General features: G+C 51.7%; 1 protein-coding gene across 1 annotated transcript in view; it reads right to left on the reverse strand.

The window, feature by feature from the left end:
• Positions 1-9,472: 9,472 nt before the first annotated feature.
• SLC43A3 (solute carrier family 43 member 3) overlaps positions 9,473-12,045 on the reverse strand; it is a 29,432-nt gene continuing 26,859 nt past the window's right edge. Inside the window, exon 13 of the mRNA XM_055142014.1 lies at positions 9,473-10,484. Within this exon, the coding sequence (XP_054997989.1) occupies positions 10,404-10,484 (81 nt within the window). The 3' untranslated portion in view covers positions 9,473-10,403. The remainder of the gene's footprint in view (positions 10,485-12,045) is intronic.

Raw genomic sequence — 12,045 nt, forward strand, 5'->3', positions numbered from 1 at the left:
TATGGCTGTCTTTCCTAACTATATTTGCACCATGCTTTATCTCATATATCCTCTACCTACCTCAAGCTATTAACAAAGACCAAAAAGTTTCATCTCCAAACTTAGTTAGATGTGTTATAAATGCATATATGTGGCTATCCAGTACCTTTGTCCACTTGAATAGTCCATGAGAATCACAAACTCAATTTGTATTGAACTTACCACACGCTCGCACACGCGCACATGCACACACACACACATCACACACTGAAATACCACCCCATTCAACACCCCATCTTTCCCTGAGTGTGTCTTAGACCTACACATTTTTGTACATGCCATTTTATTTGTCCAGAATGCCTTTTCTTCCCTAACCACTATGTATGACGATCTCTTCTCAGCCAATTCTTTTTTTTTTTCTCTTTTTGTGTCACACTGGACGATGCTCAGGGGTTACTCCTGGCTTTGAACTCAGAAATAACTCCTGGCGGTGCTTGGGGAACCATATGGGATGCTGGGAATTGAACCGGGGTCGGCCATGTGCAAGGCAAACACCCTACCCGCTATGCTATTGCTCCAGCCCAATCAGCCAATTCTTAAGTGAAACCTGACTTCATTCTTTCAGAGATAGAGAGAGAGAAATAGAAAGAGAGTATACTATGGATTTTCTCTATTCCAGTCCCTTTACCCCTTTTAGTAGCTGTCTTCTTGTTTCCTTCTTGTCTCTCTTATATATTGCAAGTCTTACCTTCTCGCTTATATATCTTGGTGATTGCTAAGTCCTGGAAACATGAAAGAGGTTCAATTCATACTTGCTGAATAGTTAAAAGAATGATTTTTTTAAAAAAAGAAAGAAAGCAAATCTGCCCACAGACTGAGAGGGCAGAGGCTCCTGGAATCTTGGGCAGGTGTTTTCATAACAACAATAGCAGCATCTCTAATTTAGGAAACACTTTCTTCTTTCTTTTTTTTTTTTCTTTTTGGGTCACACCTGGTGATGCACAGGGGTCACTCCTGGCTCTGCACTCAGGAATTACCCCTGGCCGTGCTCAGGGGACCACATGGGATGCTGGGATTTGAACCCGGGTCGGCCGCGTGCAAGGCAAACGCCCTACCCGCTGTGCTATCGCTCCAGCCCCTCTTCTTTCTTTATTTTAGTGGTGTGGGGGAGGGTCAGTCCACCTCCAACTGTGCTCAGGGCTTACTCCTGGCTCTGCACTCAGGGATCACTCCTGACAGGGCTCAGGGTCCATATGCAGTTCCGGGGATCAAACCTGGGCTGGGCTAGCCATTAACAAGGCAAACACCCTACTCACTGTACTAGCTCTCTGGCCCCTCATACTCTCTATATTCCACTCTTTCTCTTTTATGATCTATCTCCCCTCATTTTTCAATATTTCTCAATCCTTTACACTGCAGAAAATGCAAAGTCCTGGGATACCATATGCCATGAAAGATGGCATTTCTTCCCACTTCCGAAGAAGGAGCCTAAACCAGTTCACTTCTTTTGTTTGTTTTTGGTTTGGTTTGGTTTGGGGTTTAGGGTTACACCTGGAGGTGCTCAGAGCTCACTCCAAGCTCTGTCCTCGAGATCACTCCTGGTAGGGCTTGGGACCATAGAGGGTGCTGGCGATCTAATCCAGGTCAGCTGTGTGAAAGGCAAACACCCTACCCACTGTACAACCACTCTGGCCCTCAAACCAGATCACGTTTAAGTAGACTTGTAGCAGAATTTTGCATTAGTGACAAAAAATAACGTTATTGATCAACAGGAACCACAGGAACTTATGTGCCAGGTCTTTCCCATCCTCATCTTCCTCTTGGGTCACTACTGAGAGCCCCATTTTGTGGAGGAAGCAAAAGCACAATATGTCTACAACTCAACTTGTTCAAGGACTTGCACCTTGAGTCTTCAAGACTCAAGGCTGTTGGTCCAAACTCGTCCTGAGGTTCCCATCTGTCACCAACAAGGACACCCCACAGCCCACTCCTGGGGGTTGATATTTCCGCACACTTGCAATTACGCAGTGATTACTGGAGAAACAGGAGCATGGAATTGAATTGAATATGAAGATAACTTCTACTGCGAATGACTTAAGGTCCTGAGTAATTAGAAAGCTGGGGGTGTTTGTTCTTTGTGTTTCGTTTTGGGTTTTGCCCTTGATGTGCTTTTATCTTAAATGACAGGAGAAACTCATTGTTTTGTCAGGTAGATGCAAGCTTGAGCAAGCACTGGGTGGGGGTGGGCTGGAAGCGGGTGTTCATCTTGAACTCTAGAGGTGACACTACACACTCCACCTGGCATGATACAGGGACACATGTCCCACGCCCTCCCCCCTGGGAATCATGGCTGTTGCCTCAATATTTGCACCCACCACTACCCTCCTATTGCCTGTTGGGTGGTTTATAGATCTGTCCTGTTGGAATCTCCTTAGGTTTATAAATTCACCTCCTCCACACACCCACCTGATGTGGTCCTTGTGTGATCTCCACTTTACAGTTGAGGAAATGGGGGCTCTATGAATCTAAGTCCTGAAGCATGAGAAGCAGCAGGGTCTTTGCGGAGGGTCCACACCCAGAGATACTCAGAGCTTGATCCTGACTTTACACTGGTGGGCTCAGGGACCATAGGAAATGCTGAAGATCAAACCCAGGTCAGCCACACGTTTTCATCTCTGACCTGCTCCAAGGCTTCTGGCTTTGTGTCTCTTGGGTTTAGTGTCAAGGCGAATGTGAGTAGCAGTTTAAAGGGGAAAGGTAGGGCCAGGGAGAAACTCAGAGGGCTGGAGCACATGCTTTCCAAGTCGGAGAGCTGGCCTCGATCGTTATCACTGCGTGTTCCTCAATTGCTCCAGCCCAGAGCCCAAGAACTTTACGCCACCCAGCTGCAAGCTCCTATTGCCTCTTCCTCTCCAGAACCCCACCCAGGCCCAGTAGCTCATGGGGCCTCCGTGAGAGGTGTAGAAACTGAGGCTCCACAGGAATAAGCATTTCTTCAAGACCACACAGCTCTATAGGGTCTGGTACCCAGAGCCTTTCCCATTGATCTGTTTGTTGCAGGACACCTCAAAGGCTACTCCCAGCCTCAGGACAGAAGGGGAGTCGCTTACAGCAGTGCTCAGGGGAACATGCTGGGCTAACAATCGAGTCCAGCCCTCCTCCATGGAAAGCATGTGCTATAGGGCCTCTGATCCCTCTTCCTGACCCTACCTTTCCCCCTTTATTTATTAATCTATTTACTTTGCTTTTGGGGTCACACCCGGCGATGCTCAGGGGTTACTCCTGGCTCTGCACTCAGGAATTACTCCTAGCGCTGCTCAGGGAACCCTATGAGATGCCAGGGATTGAATCTGGATTGGCCACGTGCAAGGCAAACGTCCTCTGCGCTGTACTATTGCTCCGGCCCCTAAATTTTCCCGCCTTTTTTTTGCGATTTTATACATTTTGTTTTCATAAAGTAGTTCACAATAGTTCATTACAGATAATATTTAAACACCCACCCCACAAGCAAGCATCTTCCCACCATAATAAGAGGGAAGTGTGTGAAGGTTGTTGTGTTTCGTTCTGGGGACATTTTTAGCCTGTATATAAGAGAATACAGGCAAGTATGTTAAAATCAAACAAATGTGTGCTACTTTAGGTACATCAGTGGGCTGGAGTGTAAGAAAGAGGTCGCATGGCCGCAAATGTGGCCACGCACCCCAGGAAATACTACATGGCTCTCTTCGGGGAGCTCTATTTTATAGTCTCTGGATCTTGGCCGTTGATGAGATTACATGGCGCTTGGGGCAGTTTGTGGGTGTGACTGCCAAGCTACTGAAAAACTGGGGATCTGGGTGGAGAGGGCCGAGTCCCAATCCAAGCAGGCTTGGAGATCTCAGACATGGGTCCCGCATACCTCTCCAAGTTCCTCTGCCGGTTCTTTCATGCGTGAGGCTTAACCAAGCATGGCTTGAGCATGACTGCGACTGGGTTCTGGAAGTTTTTGGCTGACGGGGTTCTTCTTGGGGACGGGAGGGAAACTCAACCTGCCCCCCTCCAAGGGGGCCTCAGTGAAGACAGCCTGGCGTGGGGTCAGGAGATTCTGCTGTCTTTCCCCTTCAAACTGCTGCTCAGTTTCATCTTGACATTGAACCCAAGAAACACAAAGCTTTGGGACTGGAGCAATAGTGCAGCAGGGAGGGTGTTTGCCTGGCATGTGGCTCACCCGGGTTCAAGTTTCAGCATCCTATATTGTCCCTGAGCACTGCCAGGAGTAATTCCTGAGTGCAGAACCAAGAGTAACTCCTGAGACTCACTGGGTGTGACCCCAAAAGCCAAAAAAAGAAAGAAAGAGAGGAAGAAAGAGAGGAAGAGAAAGAAAGAAAGAAAGAAAGAAAGAAAGAAAGAAAGAAAGAAAGAAAGAAAGAAAGAAAGAAAGAAAGAAAGAAAGAAAGAAAGAAAGAAAGAAAGAAAGAAAGAAAGAAAGAAAGAAAGAAAGAAAGAAAGAAAGAAAGAAAGAAAGAAAGAAAGAAAGAAAGAAAGAAAAAGCCTTGGAGCAGATCAGAGATGAAAACATTCAATCCTTGGCCAGAGAGATGGTACAGCAGGTAAGGCACTTGCTTTGCATGCAATAAACCTGGGTGTAGTCCCAGCACTCCCAAGTCCACTAGGAGTAAATCCTGAATGCTGAGCCAAGAGTAAGCCCTGAGCACTGCCAGTTGTGACCTAAATAAATAAATAAATAATCCCTAGTGTGGAAAGGGACATGGCTGTGTATGCCAGGGCTGATCAGAACATGTCCACTCAGGGGCCCCTTGCCATCAAAGGGTCAGAGCCTGTGCTTGTAGGCAGGTGGGAATGTCCCTTCAAAGACTGAACCACAGTTCCTCTTTTTGCCAGAAGGCCCAGCAGCCCACAACCACACCCAACCCCCTCCAACATAGGAACAGCACAGCTCCACGACTGAACTCTTCAAATTGCCAAGCTTGAAATCAATCCAGCACTAGATAGATAGATAGATAGATAGATAGATAGATAGATAGATAGATAGATAGAGATATATAGATATAGATATATGTATATGTAGCTTCTGGACTACGCAGTCACATATGCGGCCATGCAACACCTCCAGATTTCGTAGTACTGTCTGTCCAGTGAGATCACAGCCAATCTGATGGGAAAGTTGCATAAGCTACCAAGATCCATGAGCCTAAGAAATAACACAGAAGGCTCAGCTGGCAAATCCTGAAACAAGGACTTCAGTACCACCATTGTGACAGATAACAATGATCACAAATTGACTTTTCTTGATCTAAGTTTTGATGATTCCGTTTGCCTCTGTGTTGTCGCAAATGATATGAAGTAAAATTGCGGCTGCGGGGGGGGGGGGGCAGGCTGAGGCATTGGGAGGGAAACTCGGGAAATTGGAGTAGGAAAGATCACACTGGTGGTGGGATTGGTGTTGGAGTATTTTTTTTTCTTTTTGGATCACACCCAGCGATGCACAGGGGTTACTCTTGGCTCTGCACTCAGGAATTACTTCTGGTGCTGCTCGGGGGACCATATGGAATACTGGGAATCAAACCCGGGTCAGTCACGTGCACGACAAACACCCTACCCGCTGTAATATAGGGCGTTGGAGCATTTAAAGCCTGAAACAGCTGTATCACGAACAACATGGTAAATCACTCCGTTATAATAGAAAAAATACGAAGAAATAGAAAACAAAACAAAGACTGTGCCCCAGAGCCACAGGCGGTCTTTGGGGAATCACCTGTCCTGTGCCAGGCTGGAAGGGGGGAAAGTTCCAGGAATTACCACTGGGCTCATGGCTCCTAGCTTTAAACCCGAGAACCAACAGCCACGGGGAAGTCAGCAGACAACACCTTGGACTACAAAACAGTGAGCCTGGGAGTCAGGGACAATGATTAATGGGTGTGATGTCATTCCCCAGAAACTCCCAAGGCAGCTCTTTCGCTAACAGCTGCCCCCACCTCAGAATTCTTTCATGATTTATACTCACCAATCTGCTGACCAAGGCTGCTCTCATGGCTCATTGTCATCAGGGCCCCTGCCTGGGCTGCGGAGGGGGGGTCTGCCTTGGAGGAGGGGTCTGGTAGCCTGACATGCGCGTGTAAGGGAGCCCCCAGGTGGGTGGGGGAGAGATACCTTGTGATAGGACCAGGACGCCAGGTTGTAAGCTGCCTTTCACAATTCTGTGGATTGTGATGGTTGGCTTGTTGGCTTGGGTTTTGCTTTTGCTCTTTGTTTTGTGTTTTGTTCTGTTTTGCTTTGTCTCAGGGACGCATCTGGCCGAGTCCAGGGCTTCGTCCTGGCTCTGTTCTCGGGGCTCACTGCTGATAGGACTCATGGGATCACACGTGATGCTGGGGAATCAGCCCAGGCCAGGGCTTTCCCTGCCATACTATCTCTCCAACCCCAACAATTCCTCTTTTGGAAACAGTTTGGTGAAGTAAAAGGCCAGTGGTCACAGGCACACAGTCCCATGACTGGAAAGACAGGCCAGCCTCATAACCAGGGCTATTTCTTCCTTGTGCACTTCTTGTTTTCTGATTCCTCTTGTTTTCTGATTTCTTACAATAATAACCTGATGTTTATTACATAAGAATCAATGTAAAGCAATGGTCACATCTAAAATGAATTTGACCTTGGGGGGCTGACAGTCCCAGAGCGCCACACCTGGAACAGAGCTTACCATCGAAAGCCTCACTTGCCTCATCTGGAAAGAGACACGGGTGCACCAGGCTTCTGAATGGCAGCTGGTAACTCCTCCTCCTCCTCCTCCTCCTCCTCCCCTTCCTCCTCCTTCCCTTCCTTCTCCTCCTCCTTCTCCCCTTCCTCATCCTTCCCCTTCTCCTCCTCCTCCTCTTCTTTCTCTTCCCCTTCCTGCTCCTCCGACTCCTCCCCTTCCTCCTCCTCCTCCTCCTCCCTCCTCCTCTTCTTCCTCCTCCTCCTTCTCTTCCCCCTCCTCCCCTTCCTCCTTTTCCTCCTCCCTCGAGGTGAGCCCAGCCAAGGTTTTCCGTATATCCAGGTGCTCTGCCAATGCCACAGTGCACTGGAGAAGCTTCGTACCATTCTGATGAGAAACTCGCCAGGCTCCTGCTCCTCCCGCCGCAGCCCAGCGCCAGCCGACTGACTTCCTGCCTGTTTGCACACCCCCTCTCTGAGCAGGACCGTGCTGGGGATGCGCTCGCTCCTGTCTGGCCTCTTTCCCTTAGCGGAATGTTTTCAAGGTTCCTCCACGTCCTCGCACACGGTCGTCCTTCCTGCTTTCTCATCGCCGGATCAATATTTCCTCGCAGTTTAACTGATTCATCTATTCCCCAGCTGATGGACGTCCTCTTTGAAGTTCCCCCTATGAACCGCTGTGATCTCTAAGCGCCTCCGGGGCGCCGGCCACGAGGACCTGGTTTCCAGCCAATGTGCTGGGGACCGGGGCAGGCGCTTCTACCAGGATGCTGGAAGGAGCCTGAGGGAAGCGGGGGTGGTCCCAGGCAACACCCATGACAGAGCCGGGATGGAAACAAGGTTGACTGGACGTCCCCCCACTTCCCCCCCCCCCGCGCGCAGTCCAAGCTCTGCCCACTGCCCCACACTGCCCCAGTCATGCCCTCAACTCTCTGCTCTCCCTTTCCAATGAGGTCGGAGGCTGCAACGAGAAAGAGGCATTTCTCCCACAATCATCCTCTCAGCAAGCCTGCCAGGGACCCCCGGAAATGGCACACCCACACCTGGGGCCAGCTGAGAGCCAGGCGCGGCCTCCTGGGACTCGCTGTCCAGGTGAACAGACCTGGAGAAGGCCAGCATCAGTCAGGAAGGTGGACGCAAGAGCTGCCAGAAGCCCACGGGAAGAATTTTCAAAGGGAGCCAGAGTGATGGCACAGCAGGTAGGGCGCTTGCCTGCCCTGCAGTCGACTTGGGTTCAATCCTTGGCATCTCGTATGGTACCCAAGCACCACCAGCAGTAATTCCCGAGTGCGGAGCCAGAGGTCACCCCTGAGCATTGTCAGGTGTGTGATCCTGACCCCAGCCCCAAATCAAAATAAAAAAAATTTTAGAGATGACACTTTGACCAAAACCCCAGAGACCCAGAGATTCCCCTGCCAAGTAAAGACGGGGTTCGTCCCTAGCACAAGGGAAAGAGAGCTAGCTGATCGGGAATCTGGCTCCCGGGGATGAGCTTCCCCCTCTTAGATGCCAGAGGACCAATGGCGGGTGATTGACAGGTTGGAATCACATTGCCGCCAGCCTTGAAGACCAAACCAGTCTGGGCTTTGCCGTCTGGGGAGCGGGAGGCTACTGAAAAGTTTTAACCAAAATAACATGGGGACATGCAGAGTGTTCTGGTGGGGGGCTTTAGTGCCAGGTCCCTGGACCCCACAAATCACCCCTGATGTTCATAGAAAAGTTTAAGCTTCAACACTCATGCAGCACGAAATCCCAGCACCTGCCTGGTTGTAGGTTAACTTACGCTAAATTAGGGAAGGAGGGAAGGAGTGAGAGGGGAAAGGAGAGAGGAGGAAGGAAAAGAGCAGGAAGGGAGGGGGAAATAAGGAAGGAGGGAGGGAGGCGAAGGGGGAGGAGGAGGGGAGGGAGGAGGGAGGAAGGAAGAGGGAGGGTCCTGCTGTCAGCCCTTCCCTCCCCTCCTCCCCCAGTGCCTCCCTCTCAAGCTAAGTAGAATAAAAGACCTACCATGCTCCAGACTCACTCCCCTCTCTCCTTGCAGCCCCGCGCCCTCTCCATCCTCGATCCCCTCTTTCTCTGGTCACAAGTAAATAAGAGCCGCTCACATGCTCCTAACACGTGCCAGGCACTAGCAGAGACTTTCAATTTCTCACAATCGCCCTGCCCTCCGGGAGAGAAATGATTAACTGCACTTGCAGGTGAGGAAATTGTGAGTCACTGCCAATGCCGCTGCTCATGGAGACATCCCCCCCCCCACCTTCTGAGTGCCTGGGGGGAGAGGTCCTGCATGGAAGCAGGGCTTCCAGGGATTCCGGGGTCCTCAGTCCATGCCCCAGGACTCGGTGGGTGGCATCTTGTGTGGGTCCCTCAGACATACTAGGACGCTGCAGCCCAATTTCACTGCTCTTGTATTTCAGCATCCCCCACCTCCTGAAACTGGCACATTCCCCAGAAACATGTGCATGACAACACACATTATGCAAACACACGTGAGCACATGTGCATGAACACAAACATGCACGCCTCACACATGAATATGCTTGCACATGCACACACGCACCTAATCATGCACATACCCGTAGGAGCCCATATGTACAAGTGCCTATACACATGCAAGTACACATATGCACACGATGCACCATGAACACATGGGTACACATATGCACACAGCCACTGTACATGTGCTAACACAAGCATATGTGCGCGCACACACCCATACAGACACATGTGTGCACATATACACATGTGTACTCGCGTGCACTCACCGGCAAAGGCACACACATACAGAGATATGAACAGTGCTGACTATGGCAGTGAGGTTTTATTTTTCTGTGAAACGGTTCCCCAGAGAGATTCTTTACACAACGCCCGAAGTAAACATTCCTCCCTCACAGGGAAATGACAGCCCCCAAAGGCCGTGTCAGAAATCCTTCAGCCCAGCGGGTCAGCCATTTCCCAAGCCCCTTGGGGTGACTTGCTAACCCTGTCCTCAAAACCTGCCAGGGCTTGCTGGAGAGAACCTTCAACTCCCACACACCCTCATTTTACAGAAGGGAAACTGAGGCTTGGGAGGGGGACGGGGTCACCCAAGGTCACCCAGCATCAGAGGCAGAGCTGGGACTTGGGCCTGGGAACCCCCACTCCCACCCATGGCTCCTTTGCCTTGGGGGGAGGGGCCCAGTCCCTGCCCAGGCTGTGTCCCTGCAGGAGAGCCCCGTGCCACCCAAATGCCAGGCGGTCTAAGGCCAGGACAAGTCACCCGTCACCAGGAAGTCAGCAGGTGGCGCCACCTTCCACTCTCTGGCTTCAGGCGCCCAGGGGCCTGAGCGAGAGCACAGTGGGGAGGGCACTCGCCTCGCACGCTACTGGTCTGGGTGCAGTCCCCCAGCACCAACACATGGTCCCCCAGAAGTGATCCCTGAGCGCCGGGCCAAGAGTAAGTCCCGAGCACCGCCATGGGTGACCCCCAAACCAAACGAACAAACAAAAATAAGTGCTTCCTGCTCTGAAATGAAAGCAGGCCTTGGCCGGGGTCTTGAAGACAGACATCTGTCCGCCTGGCCGCCGAGACAGTGACGCTGATGGCAAGCAGCAGACGGCAGAGAGAGACTCGCATTTCAGGAGAGAACGGTTATTCGATACACAAGGGGCCCCCCCGGGCTGTGGCGTCCGTGTGCACAGGGCGTGTGACAGTGGCAGAAGCTTCCTCGGGGCCGGAGAGTGCGACCGTCTTGCCTCTACTTGCTCTGACACTCGCGGTACACCAGGACGGGGTGGACCAAGGTGAGCAGAGTGACCAGCACCAGCCCCACGTTCACCTGGAGAGGAGACAGAGGAGACCAGGGAAAAAGTCAGACGAGGGGGCCCAAGCGATAGCACAGCGGGGAGCGCATTAGCCTTGCACACGGCCGACCCAGGTTCGATCCCCAGCATCCCACATGGTTCCCCGAGCACCACCAGGAGTGATTCCTGAGTGCAGAGCCAGGAGGAATCCCTGAGCCTCACAGGGTGTGATCCAAAAAAAAAAAGAGGGGCTGGAGCGATAGCACAGCGGGTAGGGCATCTGCCTTGCACGCGGCCAACTCGGGTTCGAATCCCAGCATCCCATATGGTCCCCTGAGCACCGCCAGGGGTAATTCCTGAGTGCAGAGCCAGGAGTAACCCCGGTGCATCGCCAGGTGTGACCCAAAAAGAAAAAAAAAAAGAAAAGAAAAAGTCGGGCGATGCCCATGCACAGTGAGAAATCCAATGAGTGTCCCCATCACTGTCCGCTCCGTGTGGGCCCCGGGAAGGGCTGGGCCCTGCCCCACTCTGCCCAGATGGAGAATGGGAAGAATGGGGTGGGGCGGGGGTGAGGGGAGAGCTGCCAGGCAAAGAGCACAGAATAAACCTTCACGGGCAGCGCCCGTCTGGACCCTGTGTTTTCCGAAGTCCGTGAGGGTCACCTGCCTCCACGGCCCAGCCAGTCTCAGATGGTCACAGCCCCCAGGTGCGCTCCAGGACCACCGTGCTCTGATCCTGCTTGTGATTTCATTCTGCGCAGTGCTGGGACTGCGTGCAGGGCCTCATCCGGGGAGGCAGGCGCTCTCGGCTGAGCCCTGCCACCTCCCCGGCCCCCGCTCCTCATCCAAGGATGGTAAGAGGGGCCAGAGACGCAGGGCACGGGTTTGTGGAGGGCCTGGCCTTGCATGCAGACGACCCCAGTCCAATCTCTGGCACCCCGGCACACAGGGTCTCTGGATCACCCCCTCCTGGAATCACTCCTCAGCACAGAGCCACTGCTGTGTGGGGTTCAGAGGTGTTTGTACTTTTTTTTTTATTTTATTTTAATGAATCACTGCGGGGCTGGAGCGATAGCACAGCGGTAGGGCGTTCGCCTTTCACGCAGCCGACCTGTGTTCGATTCCTCCGCCTCTCTCAGAGAGCCCGGCAAGCTACCGAGAGTATCGTGCCCGCACGGCAGAGCCTGGCAAGCTACCCGTGGCGTATTGGATATGCCAAAAACAGTAACAATAAGTCTCACATTGAGAGATGTTACTGGTGCCCGCTCGAACAAATCAATGAACAACGGGATGACAGTGACAGTGACAGTGAATCACTGTGAGATGCAGTTACAGACCTTTTTTTTTTTTTAATGTAGGAGTGCCGCTATTTATTCAGCCATTGATTAGGCTGATTGGGTGTTTGTGCTCTTTTTGTTTTGTTTTGGTGTTTGGGTCACAGCCTGTGGTGCTCAGGGTTTACTCCCAGCTCTGCACGGGCTCAGGGATCACTCCCGGAGGTCTGGGGTGGCAGAGGGAACCTTAGAGGATGCCAGGGATCAAACCTAGGTCAGTCAAGTGCAAGATCAGCACTCTGCCTGCTGGGCTATTTCTCCGG

This window comes from Sorex araneus, chromosome 6 (genome assembly GCF_027595985.1).
Source record: "Sorex araneus isolate mSorAra2 chromosome 6, mSorAra2.pri, whole genome shotgun sequence".
In the NCBI taxonomy this organism is placed as follows: Eukaryota; Metazoa; Chordata; class Mammalia; order Eulipotyphla; family Soricidae; genus Sorex; species Sorex araneus.